Source organism: Orycteropus afer, unplaced genomic scaffold (assembly GCF_000298275.1).
Source record: "Orycteropus afer afer isolate SDZICR_OR568_19922 unplaced genomic scaffold, OryAfe1.0 scaffold00235, whole genome shotgun sequence".
In the NCBI taxonomy this organism is placed as follows: domain Eukaryota; kingdom Metazoa; phylum Chordata; class Mammalia; order Tubulidentata; family Orycteropodidae; genus Orycteropus; species Orycteropus afer.
The window spans coordinates 2,036,908-2,053,111 of NW_006921822.1; the positions used below are offsets into that span (position 1 = coordinate 2,036,908).

Genomic DNA, 16,204 nt, shown 5'->3' on the forward strand with positions numbered 1-16,204 from the left:
TTTTTTTTTTTTCCCCTCCAAATGATTTTGAGTTTTGTTCCACATTGTTCTCCCTCTCTATCCATTCAATTACTATTTACATCTAGCAGTTTTGTTTTCATCTTTTATTTCCCTCTCTTGCCCTGCTGGATTATTTTAAAGCACATCCAGATATATTGTTTCCTGAATAATTTTACATTAGAGAATAGTGGGTTAGATTGTTGATTTGAATTTTTTTAAGTCTGCCTTCTTCAACTAGAGATTTAATACCGTATATTTTAATACTTAAAATATTCAGCGCAAAAAATATATTAATTAAATAAACATTTATTGAGAACCAGGCACTTCATGCTAGGAAATGAATGATAATATTTCTGCCTCCAAAGATTAATAAGCTGATTTTAAGAACAATAGCAAAGTTAAATTGACAAAACAACCTATAGTCTTATTTAAGCTTCATGGTAAAAGCTCAGTGGTAGAAGTTGTAAACGTAAGGATAATAAGGTCCTAAATAATTTCTTTGTCAGATAAAATTATTAAATTCTTTGAAGTATTTTATTTACTCTTTTATTAAATTCCCTTTCTACAGCCCTTAAATAATTTTTTTTTAATTAACATTTTAATGATTCTGTGGATCTGTGAATGTCTTTGACATTGTGCCTGCATCTCTGAAATTGTGGACCTTAAAACTGGATGGTTAACCTCTTCAGTAATTAGAGTCTGAAATTGTCACATGTCGTGGGAGCTGCCTATATAGGATTGATTGATAATTAAGGTGACCATATGTCACAGTTTACCCAGACAGTATTCATTTTGTAATTACTTATAGTGTCCCCTTTCATTTCAGAAATATCTAGATTTGAATGATATATTGCATAGTTAACCCATTTAGAATATGCTTAAAAACTGTTTAAAAAGGTGTTTTACAGAAGAGCACAGTCATAGAGTCCTTCTCTATACTTCCAACTTCCATTATTTCTATTTTCACATATCAGTATTAATCTCAATAATTAATTTTTTATGTTTTAGAAGTAGAGTCATGAAATGATAAGCTTAATCTCTTTGCTCAACATCTCTGTCTTAATAAAGGAAATTCTGCTAGAAAAGTAGTTTTCAAAATGTGGTTAGAGAGAGTAAGGGGATGTGATGGTGGGCACAACATATTTCCCTCTAAAAAGTGAATATTTAAACTCAAAGAGCTTATTTTATAGTTTGGAGTACTATGTAAGGAATTATTTTGATTAAAATGTCACTGTTTAAAGTATAATTTTACCCAAAAAATTTAGAATAGAGTACTGCTTATGAAGGGAATTGTTTAGTATTGTAGTTGTTTGGTGTTCTTTAAGTATTATTTATTTTTAAAAAGTGAAAAACTAATTGGCTCTGTCTAGTGTGGTGAATGGGAGCTCTGGTAGCGTAGTGCCTAAGGCACTTGACTGCTAACCAGAAGGCTGGCAGTTCAAACCCACCAGCCACTCCTCAGAAGGAAGATGGGGCAATCTACTTCCATAGTGATACTGCCTCGGAAACCCAAGGAGGGGTCGCTATGAGTCAGGTACGACTCAATGGCACATAACAACAACAGTGTGGTAAAGCTTTTTTCTTCCTTATAAGAAGATGTCTTCAAAGGAGCTGAGTTTAATCCGCTTTAACCTATTTTCCACCTCAAAGGTTGAGTAGCTGATGCTTTCATGGCTTCAAAGGCCATGAATTCACTTCTGCTTCTCTACCTGTTCAGTCGGCTTCCATAAAGATTACAACCTTGGAAAACCTATGAGGCAGTTCTGCTCTGTCTCATCAAGTTACTATGAGTGGGAATGGACTCGGTTGCAGCAGGTCTGGGTTAGAGCCCTCTTTCTTTATAGCTTTATTTAGAGTTACTTGTACTTCAGCTTTTCTTTTATGTCCCACCTAATGAAAATGTATCATTATTTTCCTATTTGGATACATATATCCTAGTTGGAATTATTCATCATCACAATTATAATCATGGTTGAACTATGAGGTGCTGCAAATTGAAATTGATCTGGTTGGAGATTTTTCATTCAAAATTTGCGGAGTTAAATTTAGCAGAAACATCTTTTTGAAAAGCTTTTTAGTCACGTTTAACTTTCATAGAATTATAGTTTTATGACTAGTTTCATCTCCTACTGAGACTAGTTCTACCTCCTACTCATAGAGGAATCCCTCCTGTGCCATTATTGGACAGATAACTGCCAGTGACTCTGAGAAAGCCCATTTCATTCTAGAGAATCCTTTTATTGTTGGATAGCTGCTGCTGTCACATCTTTACTCCTCTTCATAATGAATATTCTCTTTCTTCAACCATCTTTCCTACTGTCTCTAGAAATTTAGTGAGAATTGTTCTTGCTTTTCCCATTATCGGTAGAGATGTCCATCTGATATGATATTAAAGAATTTTTAATTTTGTTAGGTGGAATACTGACATCATAATCATGCTTTAAAAAAAGCAGTCTTTATCAGTTAGAAGCGCTTACAAAAGTATTTATAGGAGAAGTGTTGTATTGCCTGAGATTTGCTTTAAATGCTCAAAGAATAAAAAAAAAGGTTAGAGGTGAGAGAGGAAAGGTAAAAATTTTTTTTTTAAAGACAGAAGTCTAACTAGAGGTTATTGATTGTGTGCTGTGTTACAAATACCTTGCCTATTGTTTGGGATACAAAAATGACCAAGGCAGTGTCTGTTCTCTGGGAGTTCACAGTCACCTGAAGGAGACAGGAACTCAAGCAAGGAGCATTATATAATATGCACTATAACTGCACTATTTCCATGGGAGCACCAAGGAAAGGATATCTAGATCAGGCTGGGCAGGTGAGGGAATCCTTCACAAAGATTTTCATGTTCACATAGATCAAATCTGCCTCGAGCCTCTTCAAATCTTCAAAGACAATTTTTTTTTTCTCTCTCTTGCAGCTTGTTCGTGTACTGGTATCTCCCAACAACCCTCCCGGTGGTACCAGTAGCTGCCAGAAGGCTATGTTCCAGTGCGGGTTATTGCAGCAACTTTGCACTATCCTGATGGCTACTGGGGTTCCTGCTGATATCCTGACTGAGGTATATTAAGTCATTCCCTGAACAAGTTCCTTGATTTATCTATTCTAAATATTTGCTTTCTACCTTAGTAGATGAAGACGTTATTCTTTCCTTCTATATAACCCTCTAACTTCACTCCTTCCTGTCATCTCAGGATTATTTTATTGCAATTCATATTTAAATTTCGTATTTTCACAACTAAACTAATACTTTTCACATCTGTTTAGGTAGTTCATCTTTACTTTGATAAAAATTTTGTTAGATGGAATACCGACATCATAATTACGCTTTAAAAAAAGCAGTCTTTATCAGTTAGAAACACTTACAAAAGTATTTATAGGAGAAGTGTTGTATTGCCTGAGATTTGCTTTAAATGCTCAAAGAATAAAAATAAAAAAGGTTAGCAGTGAGAGGGGAAAGGTAAATTTTTGTGTTATCCTGTAACTTCATTTGCTATATCTTTTATAGATAGATACCTCCCTTTGTCTTTCCTGAGTTATGATTGTGTTCTTTTTTTCATTTGTTTGGTTCTATGTGTATCTCTGTATTATCAGTACTATAAATGCTTAACCCACCATCCTGCTCCCTCTAGACCTTCTTCTAGAAACCCTCCATCTTCCTACTCAGTCTGGGCTGATTGGTCTCTAGTTCCACTGCTAAGCTCTTGTTCTGGGATTTACCTTTATCATCCTCCTGGGATTTCCTTGTAACTCTCTCTTGACTTGGATTCTTCAGTTTTCTGTATCCCATGTTCCCTCCTCCCCCCAGTGCATTATCTTATTTTGTATTTAACTTCCTGAAGAAGTGTAAATGGGAATAGAATTTTATCTTAGCCTTTGCATGTCTGAAAATGTCATTCCTCTGCCATTACAGTTATTTAGTGTTTGGCTAGGTGTGGAATTCAAGGTTGAAAATCACAAATATTCAACTTTCAAAACATTGTTCCAATGTTGTTGCTAAGAAGTCTGAAGACATTCTGAATCCTAACCCTCTTTATGTAACTTGCTTTTTCCCTGTAGAAACTTTTAGGATCTTTTCTTCGTTTCTGGTTTTCTGAAATTTATTGATGAGGCACCATACCCTAGATTTTTTTTTTTTTTAATCCAGTTGTTTTTGACACTTAACTGGAGCTTTTCAAGCTGGAGACTTAGGCCCTTCCGTTCTGAGAATATTTTTGCTATTCCTTGAAAATTTCCTCTTCTCTTTCAGAAACTCTCTTAATAGATTGTTACCTTTTCTGGACCTAGTTTGTCCTTTTATTCTATTTTCTTATGGGCTTCAACTTTATCCTTTAGTAGAAATTTTAATTTGTTACATATTAAATTAGAATTTTTTATTATTCCCTGATTTTATTTTAAGGCATCTTTTTCTTGTTTCATGGAAATAGATTCTCTTCTTTCTCTTGAGAATATTAATTTTAGTTTTTTGACATCTGTTCCTTGCCTTTTGTGTTTTCTCTGGTTGTTTTTCTCCTTATTTGATTGAGTTTTTACTTTATTCTCATCTGAAGCTTTTCTTTAAATGTCTTTCATTCTTGATTATTCTTTCACATTTGAGTAAGACATTAGAAAGCTGAATGAGAAACTAAATACAGAAGGGACTTGTAGAATGGTGGTTTTCACAAAATGCATATCAGGTACCAAAAAAAAGAAACCCAAACCCACTGCTATAGAGTCACTTCTGACCCTCGTCAACCCCCATAAGGTTTCCAAGACTATATATCTTTATCAAAGTAGATTGTCTTGTCTTCCTCCCACAGAGTAGCTGGTGGATTTGAACTACCAACTTTCTGGTTACCAGATAAATGCCTTACCCACTGTACCACCAGAGCTCCTTATATTGGGTTCAGGGCACTCTTCTTATTTGAGTCTACCAAGTATCAGTGTTAGCATGTGTTTTCTTTGGGACCATTTAGTTTCTCCAGAGAAGACTTCTCCATTCTCTTCCTGGCCAGTAAGTCAAAAAAGAAACTGAGAGTTCCACAGTTTATATTGGATTGCCTCCCTGCTGTCAGCCCCACACCTCACCATAGTTCTCTGCTCTGCCTGATGTGCCCAGGAATGGAGTTTTAGTTCATTTTCTCTAGAGAACAAACCTCTGGTCTCCTGTGGTCTGAGAGAGAGACCTGAAGTGGGATGAGGGTAAAGGGTGGTCTGTGGACAGATGTTTAGCCAGTTCTTGTTTTTGACTCTGCTTGACTCCTCATTTTCCTGATGCTTGGTTCTTAGAAGTTTGTGAGTTTCTCCTAGTTCAGTAGGACAGAATGGTTCACTTCGCATTGATATCCACTTTCATGGACACTTAGATTGTTATCTTTACCTCTGATAAATAGGTTACTTCCATCTGCTGCCTATCTAATAAATTTGTTAAAATATCTCGTCTCTTTTTCCCATTTTCCTTATGGGGTAATATTAAAATAAGAAAATTCTTTACTGTTGTTTTAGTAAGTTTCGATAAAGAGAGAAGAACTAAATGCCTGTGGTCAAGTGTCATTTTAATTGGAAGCCTGCTCTTAATGTTTTAAAACTTTATCTTGAGAAAATGTTACAAGATTAATGCTATCACTGATATTTTGGTGTCTAAGTTTTGGCATTTAAACTTAAAAATTAGAAGGGTATAACACCTTCTTCTTTGACTTATTTCTCTAAATATTCTTTTTTTTTTCTTAACAGACCATTAATACTGTATCAGAAGTTATTCGAGGTTGCCAAGTAAACCAGGACTACTTTGCTTCTGTAAATGCACCTTCAAACCCACCAAGGTAGGAAAAGAGAAATATTGAGATTCCTGTGAGGAAATAAATTTCTTTGGGTTGTTAGTATATCTCATATATACGTCTTACTCTTTTAAGAAGTTCACCTGTGTGGTTTTAAACTAAGAATTATCTGACAGGATAAATATGTTGATGTTTGGGTTCAGGTAGCACCTCTCCTACATCCTAGTTATGTGCCTTAAGCAAGCAAATAACTTGATATCCCTGAGCTGCAATTTCCTTTTCTATGAAATGGAGATGAAAATACTTAACTTGTTGGTATTCTGGATATGGTTCTTCAGTCAACACAATGATAAGGTGTACTGATTTGTTTTCTTGGATTTTAATGTTTCATTTTTTTCTTTTGTTTTTAAATGCAACAGACCAGCAATTGTGGTGCTTCTCATGTCCATGGTCAATGAGAGGCAGCCATTTGTACTGCGCTGTGCTGTTCTCTATTGTTTCCAGTGCTTCTTATATAAAAACCAAAAAGGACAAGGAGAAATTGTGTCAACACTCCTGCCTTCCACCATTGATGGTAAATAATTTAGTTATAATTTCTATTTTGAAAGGTAAATAATTATTTTTAAAGCTTTTAATTAAATCTTTGTCTCTATGTTTTAGCCTGAAATATATGATTAGAAAAAATTCTGTGTTTCAAAACCTACAAATAAATTTAGAGAACAGGCTTGGAATCTGACTAGAGTTTACATTGTAGAATTTCCACTTCTCTTGCTGTGTAATTTTGGGCAAGTTATTGCACTTGAGTCTTATCAAGTTATGTGGGAATAATGATACTTGTCTGCTTGTGAGGATGATACCTCATTAGGAATGTTATGGGGATTAATCAATTACATAAGTAAAGTACTTACCCCAATACCTGGTGTACATAATACTCAGTAAATAGAAACTGCTATTAATAGTAGTTACCACTCTAATGATAAATCTTATGATTAAATCAAATGTAACTTTTTGTTCTAGTTATCTAGTATAGTTACAGTCATTGTCCCTTATATGGCTCTTTAAATATTTCATTTCACTTAAGATAATTTCTTTAAATATTTACCTTTGTTAACTTTAAACTTTATGAGCAGTCTGGTAAAGGTAATTGCAGAGATCTATATAACTCATTTTAATTGCATAAATTGTGAAGGTTTTTTTAATAACTTAATCATATTTTATCAAAATTCATTTTCAAAGTAAATGAAAATAAGACTCTGGATGTAGTGGAATAAAATTAAATGTGGCATTTCCTTGAATTTGCTTTAGAAATGTTGTGTTTAATCAAGCTAATAATTTTCTGGAATATTACCATTATTAACTTGTTGCCTAAAATATCTTCTAACATATCTTTGTTCTGCTACTTCTCTTATAAAATTCCTTTGTCTGTTTTTTTTGTGTGTGTGTGTGTGTGTGTGTATCTCATTTTGGAAAGCAGACTTTTATTTTGTAAATATTACTTAACATTATTAATTAACAAATTTGAAATAGTATTTAATACCATTTCCTGCTCTTTGTGAGTATAGAAAACAGTTAGTTACATGTTTTTTTATTTAATCTAATCACACAATAGAAATCTAATTACACAATAGAAATCTAATGTATTGTCATCTGTCTGCCATCTTTGCAGCAACAGGTAATTCAGTCTCAGCTGGTCAGTTATTATGTGGTGGTCTGTTTTCTCCTGATTCACTTTCAAACTGGTGTGCTGCTGTGGCCCTTGCCCATGCTTTGCAAGAAAATGCTACTCAGAAAGAACAGTTGCTCAGGGTTCAACTTGCTACAAGTATCGGCAACCCTCCAGTTTCTTTACTACAACAGTGCACCAACATCCTTTCACAGGTAAAGTATTTCATGTACCTTCCCTGAGGAGAAAAGAAATTTTGGCTGTGTGTTGTGGTGTCAGTGATACAAGGATGTAGGAATATCCCTAGTAGATGTAGATGAAACAGAAAAGGGAGGGGACTTTGTGCTTATTAGTTGATTATAATTAGAATCAGTTTTGTAGGAAAAAAGCAATAGATACTCTTACAGAGATGTTTTTGCCAAATAATTATAAGGTCTACATCGTGATGGAAATACATGTTCTGGGCAGAAAGGAATTTTTGTTTGTTTGTTTATTGATTGTGCTTAAAATCATCCACAGTGTGACTGCATGTTATTTTCTCTTTGTTCTCAGTAACTGAATTCACATCAGTTTATGAGAAAGAATCGAAAAGGATGGTTCATAGCTGGGTACCTCCCTCTCTTTCTTCCCACAGAGAATTGATTGTCCAGAAAGCAAAGATAGTGCTTATGTAGTTACACAGTATACCTACTCCTTGATGTTTGTGAGATCTCAAACCTCTAAGATATATAACTTACCCAATAAGATATAGAAAAACATAACTAAAAATTTTCATGTTCCTTTAGACTCTTAATGAAGCAATAAAGTTTTATTGGAAGTGTGGCTGTTTGGTGTTTAGGAATAATACTTATTAGATGATTTGCCCACGTGTGCCATCGTAGACACTGCTAGAAAATTCAAGTTCATGCTTTAGTAAAACTATAAAGTCATCAACATTCAGGGTCACTGAGGAAGCGTAAAAATTTGAATACCTAAAATTGCTCTGTCCACTGCTATAGCAGTAGAATTATCCTACCCACTCCCCATGGTGACATGCTGTGTTATTCTTTAGTTTTTAATTTTGTCACACTCAGTTGTTCGTTATTGTGAGCTTTTATCAATATATTTCTTCAAGAAACATCAGTGCCATCATAGGAAATTAAATTAAAGCTTTAAAGTTAATTATGGTGAAAAAGGAGTTAAATGTTTGAAATTATTATATTTCTATTGAAAACTTATTTTGTCTTTGATGTATCATTTATCTTTGGTGATTAAGGAAACTACCCCAAAGTAGTCATACCTTTACTTATTTTATACTTGGCATTGCCAGGTTCTCATTTTGCAGTCTACTGAAAAAGCTTTTCTTAAACCAAAGAGTAATTAACTACCACATACTTCATTTTAACATGGTAATTAAAATTAATGAATAATGAGAAATCCTCAAGGTAATTGCTTTTGCACTCTAAGTAACTTAGTGTTACTACATTCACTCCTCACTTTTCAACATGGTTGGGTTCCAAATACCAGGTCATTATGCGAAAATTGGTGTTATACAAAAAATGAAGGAACTTTTTTTTCTCTTTTCAGATCATCCATTTGTCTGCTTTTTTTTTTTTAGAAAATACCAAAAAATAAACCAAACTCACTGCCATCAAGTCGGATCTGACTCATAGCGACCCCTCCTTGGGTTTCCAAGGCAGTATCACTACAGAAGTAGATTGCCCAATCTTCCTTCCCAGGAGTGGCTGGTGGGTTTGAACCGCCAGCCTTCTGGTTAGCAGTCACATGCCTTAGGCATTATGCCACCAGAGCTCCTTTTTTAGAAAATATAAGCATAGAAATAATAACAGCTAAGATTTACTGATACGCTCATTACTGTAATGAGTCTAGTTATGGATTATTCCTCTGTGAAAAAGGAGGCTTGGTGGAGACGAAGCTGAATAAAGTTGGGTTGTGTGACTAGAGCCATGGCTTAACCACTTAAACCTTCCTCCTGCGCCAACTCAGAGCTTCCCTTGCTGTCTGGAGGCCTCCACTCCCACTCTTGCAAGTCCTATGTCTGATCCTGGAACTTGCTCTGCCCTCCAGGCCTACCAAGTCACCCAGGCTCAGGGCTTCCCGTCAGGGTGCCAGGAGCCTGGCCATGTACCTGGCCCCACGGAGGCAGAGGCTTCAGGCCCAGTTTAGGCCCAGCTAGACTCACTTTGGGGTGTCATAAAACTTGCACAGATTTCTTCCAAACATCCTCTCCAGTGCCTCTTTCTTTCCTCCCTTTCCACCCCACAGTAATTTTGAGCTGAAGGGCCTCAAATTACGTAGGAGTTAGAAAACCAGATAGGCACCCTCTGTCTCAGTGCTGCCTGCACATCTGCTGGGAGACTGTGGCCCTGGAGGAGCAACTACCCCACTCCACCCCACCCCCACCCAATGCAGCAGCTGGATGGTACCAGTAGGAGGGTGGGGGCAGTATGACCTGAAGATTCTCCAGAGACCCTACTTGAGGGTCTGCAGCCATTGCTGCCGTGCCCGTTAATGTGCAAAATAGTCAGATAATAGATTTTTTACTGTTGTCGTAAATACAAAATATTGGATGACAGATAGTTGGTAAGTGAGGAGCAGATGTGATTAAAATCATCCTTTATCCCCTAAACTATGTATTCATTTTTCATATGATAAAATATTAGAACTCTCTTGCCTAAAATTATTGGTTTGCCTTTATAAAAAGATTGTATAAAAGTATTTGAGGAATTTTTTTTTCTAGGTTTAAACTTTTCAAAAGTAGTAATATTTATGAATAATTTTTAATGTATAATTTGCAGGGTGATAAGATCGACAGACGGGTATGTATCACCTGATTAAGCTTAGGCATTTTCCTCTCACAAGCAAGGCTTTATCTTTGTCTTGGGTTTTGCTAATCGGTTTTGTTAACTGCTTGTTTGAAGTTATATTCTACTTACACTTTCTTATGTCAGCAAATTTATTGCTATCATAAGTGGCTCTCCCCTTTTTCTCCGTGGGATATTGTAGTGGTGTGCTAAAGACTGGGAATAGGAATCTGAAGCTGTACTTAAGCTTCTTCCTGGGATGCTTGCATTTCTGTAATTCTTTGGTTTGGGGTGTTTTTTTGTGCGTGTTTTATTTTCCCAAACTTGCTTCTTTATTTCTCCTGAAACTTTTTAAAAGGAAGTAAAATTTAGAGTTAAAATTTTGGCTTTAATTAATCAGTATGTGAAAGAATATGATGACCTTCTTGCTTATATTATTTCAAAAGTGCAATAGTAAATAAAATTTGATAATTTGAAATATCTTAAATGAAATATTATGGATTATTCTAGTATAGCCCCTATGCTGCATCTACTGTTGAAGATTAGTTTTTGATGTGTTTGTGGAGCATGGTGTTACTTGTGTTTGCTTTGGATTTTTGTATATGTGGGTATTTTGGATTTTTTCCCCCGTTTGACAAAGAAGAGTATACCTTACTTACCCATGTTTAAGCATGTGTTTTAATAGTACAGTGTGAGTAGTAATATCCAAGGTTCTGTTAGGATTTGTATTTGTGTGTCTGAGCATGATTTAACACAGTATTAACTGTAGCTTTAGCCTGAGAATTTTTAATGTTACAGAAAGTAATATATATGTCAGTTATTTCAAAGATAATTTTTTAGACGTATGGTCAAATATATTTCTGTAGCTATCACTCAAAATAAGAAAGTTCTGTCATGCCCCTTCCTATTAATTCTGTATCCCAGGAGACAACCGCTAGAAAGTATATTTGATCATGATACATGAACTTCACTTTCATATTTGAACACTAAAAGTTGACAACTTTAGCATTTCATTTTTTTAAGTACACAATTCAAAGATAATAAAATGGAAATACCCTGGAGTAGAACTGTCCTATGGGGTTTCCAAGGCTGTAAATCTTTACAGAAGCAGATGACCTCATCTTTCTCCTGTGGTGTGGCTGGTGAGTTCAAACTGCCAGCCTTTTGCTTGGCAGCTGAATGCCTTAACGACTGCACCACCAGAGCTCCTTTTGGAAATGTGCAAAGTAGGAATAAGAGAATTTTAATTTAGAAAATGCAGTGGGGTTGTGGTTGTTCAGTGCCGTTGAGTCAGTTCCAACTCATAGTGACCCTGTAGAACGAAATACTGCCTGGTCCTGCAATTTCTTCACAGTCATTGCTCTGCTTGAGCCCACTGTTGCAGCCGTGGTGTCAACCCCTCACATTGAAGGTTTTACTCTTTTTCACTTTACCAAGCATGATGTCGTTCTCCAGGGACTGGTCCTACCTGATAAACATGTCCAAAGTATGTAAGATGAAGTCTTGCCCTCCTCGCTTCTAAGGAGTATTCTGGCTGTACTTTTTCCAGAACAGATGTGTTCCTTTTTCTGGTAGTCCATGATATATTCAGTATTTTTCACCAACACCATAATTCAAAGGTATCAATTCTTCTTAAACCAAAACCCACTGCCATCAAGTCAGTTCCAACTCATAGCAACCCCCATAGCATTTCCAAGGCTGTAAATCTTTACGGAAGTAGATTGTCTCATCTTCTTCCTGCAGGGCAGCTAGTGGGTCTGAACCACCAGCCTTCTGGTTAGCAGCCAAATGCTTTACCGATTACACTACCAAAGCTCCTTCAGTTCTTCTTAGGTCTTCCATATTCATATGCATGTGAGGCAATTGAAAATACTATGGTTTGAATCAGGTACACCTTAGGCTTCAAAGTGATGTCTTTGCTTTTTACCACTTTAAAGAAGTCTTTTGAAGCACATTTGCCCAATGCAGTATGTCCTTTGATCTCTTGTCTGCTGTTTCCATACTGTTGATTGTGGATCCAAATAAAATGAAATCCTTGACAACTCAATCTTCTCTCCATTTGTCTCGATGTTGCTTATTGGTCCAGTTGTGAGGATTTTTGTTTTCTTTATGTTGAAGTTTAATAAATACCAAAGGCTGTAGTCATTGATATTTATCAGTAAGTACATTAAGTCTTCTTTGCTTTCAGCAAGCAAACTTGTGTCATATGCATATCTCAGTTGTTAATGATTTTCCTCCAGCCCTGATGCTGCATTCTTCTTCATATAGTCCAGCTTCTCAGATTATTTGTTCAGCATACAGATTAAGTATGGTGGAAGGAAACAACACTGATGCATATCTTTCCATATTTTAAACCATGCAGTATCTCCTTGTTCTGTTTGAATGACTATTTCTCAGGTTCTGCATGACCACAGTTAAGTGTTCTGGAATTCCCGTTGTTTGCAATGTTATACATAATTTATTATGATCCACACAGTTGAATGTCTTCAGATAGTCAATAGAATACAGGTAAACATCTTTCCAGTATTTTATTTTTATTTTCATTTTTTTATTTTAATTCAGGGCTATGTACTTTTTATTATTATTATTATTATTTATTTTAAGAGCTTGTTTTACATTCAATGTAATGCATACATTTAGTTTCATTCCCCATTCGCCATGTCCAACCCTAACCCAGTCTCCTTCCCTCCTTACCCTGCAATGCTCCCCCTGGGCCCCTCCTATTTATGCACTCCTGTTTGTCCTGTGTTTCCTCAGTTTGAATGTAGGTCCTCTGTGTCCCATGGTCTATTGCTCTGAGAGATGTATTACCATAGAGTATGTGGGTGTGTCGTCCTGGGTTGAATGGTCTGCGTGTACATCTTGTTCACTATTGGGCTGAGAGCCCGCCCCTGGAGGTCAGTTTTATTCCAGGCGCAGAATGTATTCCAGGGCCATAGTATTAGGAGTCTCACCAGATTTCATCTGACCAGTAATTCTGGTCATTATAGAGTTTGTGGATTTTGTTCCACATTTTCCCTCCCACTCTATCCAGGATCTCCAGATTTGATCCTTTCCTGAATGGTTGGTATTGGTATCTGGGCACCATCTAGTTCTGGTCTCAAGGGCTGATTGCTTCTAAATGCTCTTGTGTGTGTGTGTGTGTGTGTGTTCTTCTTCACTTCTGACATTAGGAGACCATTAGTTGCATCTTAGATGGCTGCTTGAAAGCTTTTAAGACCCCAGTCACTACTCACCAATATAGGATGTGGAGCAATGCTTTTATGTATTTTGTTGTGCCACTTGAGTCTGGTGTCCCCAGTACTATGGTTCTGAGGCAATAGATCTATTGGATCTCTGTCCCATAGTGTCTGGATGTCTGTGAGGGATTACTCTGTGTCTGTCTTCTGTTGTTTCTGTAGGGACTGCAGGTATTTTGTATCACTGGTATCTGTCCAAGATTAGCCTCAGCTGAATCTATCCTTGGTCTAGAGTATACCTCTGTTCACTGACCCCCGTCTGATCATCTCAGGTGTTTATGTGTTTATCTGTATAGCCTAGTGTTTGGTGTTAATGGCAATGTGGCATTGTGGACACATTGGTTGGTATTAGCATCTGTCGTCCATCTCTTAAAACATCTTTCCAGTATTTTATGCTTTCAGCCAAGATCCATCTGACATCAGCAGTGACATTCCTCATTCCATGTCCTCTTCTGAATCCAGCTTGAATTTTTGGTAGTTCCCTGTTGACATACTGCTGCAACTACTTTTTAAGTTTCTTCAGCATAATTTTTCTTGCATGTGACATTAGATATTGTTTGATAATTCTGTTGGACCACCTTCCTTTGGAATGGGAACAAGAGTGAGTGCTTCCAGATTTGCAACTACTTGTTGAAAGATCTCAATGCATATTCCATCAGCCCTGGAGCCTTGTTTTTCACCAGTGCTTTCAGTGCAGCTTGAACTTCTTCCTTCACTGCCATCAGTTATTGATCATAAGCAAGCTACTGAAAAGGCTGAATGTCGACCAGTTCTTTTTGGTACGGTGACTCTGTATTCTTTCCATCTTCTTTTAATGATTCCTGTGTCGTTCAGCTTTTGCCCATAGAATCCTTCAGTATTGCAACTCAAGACTTGAAGTTTTTTGTTCACTTCTTTGAGCTTTGAGAAATGCCAGGCATTTTCTTCTCTTTTGGTTTTATAACTGCAGGTCTTTTCACGTTTCATTATAATAATTTACTTTGTCTAATCAAGCCACCCTTTGAAATCTTCTTCAGCTCTTCTCCTTCATTATTTCTCCCATTCATATTAGCTACTCTACATTCAAGAGTAAGTTTCAGAGTCTCTTCTGCTATCTGTTTTGGTCTTTTCTTCCTTTCCTGTCTTTTTAATGACTCTTTGGTTTTCTTCATGCATGATGCCCTTGATGCCCTCCTGTAACTCATCTGGTCTTTAGTCATTAGTGTTCAGTGCCTCACATCTATTCCTGAGATGGTCTCTACATACAGGTGAGATATACTCTAGGTTGTATTTTAGCTCTTACGGACTTGTTTTAATTTTCTTCAGCTTGAACTTGAACTTGCATATGAGGAATTGGTGTATGTTCCACATTCGGCTTCTGGCCTTGTTCTGACTGATGATATTGAGCTTCTCCTTCATCTCTTTCCGTAGATGTAATCTATTTGATCCCTATGAATTCCAGTTGGTTAGGTCTATTTATATAATTGCTACTTATATTGTTGAAAAAGTTATTTCCAGTGACTAGGTTGCTGTTCTTGCACAATTCTATCATGTGATTCTGGCCTTTCTTTCACCAAGGCCATATTTTCCAGATACTGATGCTGCTTCTTTGTTTCCAACTTTCACATTCCTATAACCAGCAATTATCAATGATTGTTTATTGCATGTCTGACCAATTTCAGACTGAAGAAGTTGGTAAAAATCTTAATTTCTTCATCTTTGGCATTAGTGGTTAATGCATAATAGTTATATTAACTAGTTTTTCTTATAGGCATATGGATGTTATCCTATCACTGATATCATTGTACTTCAGGATAGATCTTGAAATATTCTTTTTGATGATGAGTCCAGTTCCATTCCTCTTCAATTTGTCATTCCTGGCATACTAGACTACATAATAGTATAATTCAGAATGGCCAATACAAGTCCATTTCAGCTCACTAATGCTATCATAGGAGCTCAGGTGGTGTAGTTCCTAAAGCATTTGATTGTTAACCAGAAGGCTGACAATTCAAACCCACCAGCCATTCCTCAGAAGGAAGGTTGGGCAATGTACATCTGTAGTGATACTGCCTCTGAAACCCAAGGGAGGTTCGCTATGAGTTGGATCTGATTCTATGGCAGTGAGTTTGGTTTTTGTTTGTTTGTTTGTTTGGAGGGGGAGGAAACGCCTGTCATATCTGTCATATCTGTCTATTTCATTTTTGAGAACTTCTGCTTTCCTAGATTCATACTTCATACATTGCACCTACCAGTTATTAATGGGTATTCACAGCTCTTTGTTCTCATTTTGAGTCGTGCTACATCAGCAAATAATGTTCACAAAAGCTTTATTCCATCCATGTCATTAAGGTCAACTCTACCTTGAGGAGGCAGCTCTTCCTCAGTGATACTTTGAGTGCTTTCCAACCTGAGAGACTCGTCTTCCAACACTGTATCAGACAATGTTCTGCTGCTATTCATAAGGTTTTCCCAGACTAGTTTTTTTAGAAGTAGGTCCTTCTTCCTAATGTGTTGTAGTCTGCAAGCTTTGCTGAAACCTGTTCATGGGTGACCCTGCTGGTATTTGAAATACTGGGTGGTATAGCTTCCAGCATCACAGCAACATGCAAGCCACCACAGTATGACAGAGTGACAGACAAATGGTGAGAAAATGCAACAGGGGAAACAATAGCTTATGTTAAACATAAGATGATTCACCCTCAATTATTTTGGTCATCATGCTTCTCTATCCTGTAAAATCTGTAGTTTATGTACTAAGTAAATCATCTG

The 16,204-nt window shown here is 36.5% G+C and overlaps 1 protein-coding gene across 1 annotated transcript in view; it reads left to right on the forward strand.

The window, feature by feature from the left end:
• Positions 1-16,204, forward strand: part of USO1 (USO1 vesicle transport factor) — a 126,607-nt gene that overhangs the window by 74,695 nt on the left and 35,708 nt on the right. The window contains 5 exon segments of the mRNA XM_042782075.1: positions 2,912-3,052; positions 5,704-5,792; positions 6,167-6,321; positions 7,414-7,625; positions 10,209-10,229. Of these exon segments, the coding sequence (XP_042638009.1) occupies positions 2,912-3,052; positions 5,704-5,792; positions 6,167-6,321; positions 7,414-7,625; positions 10,209-10,229 (618 nt within the window).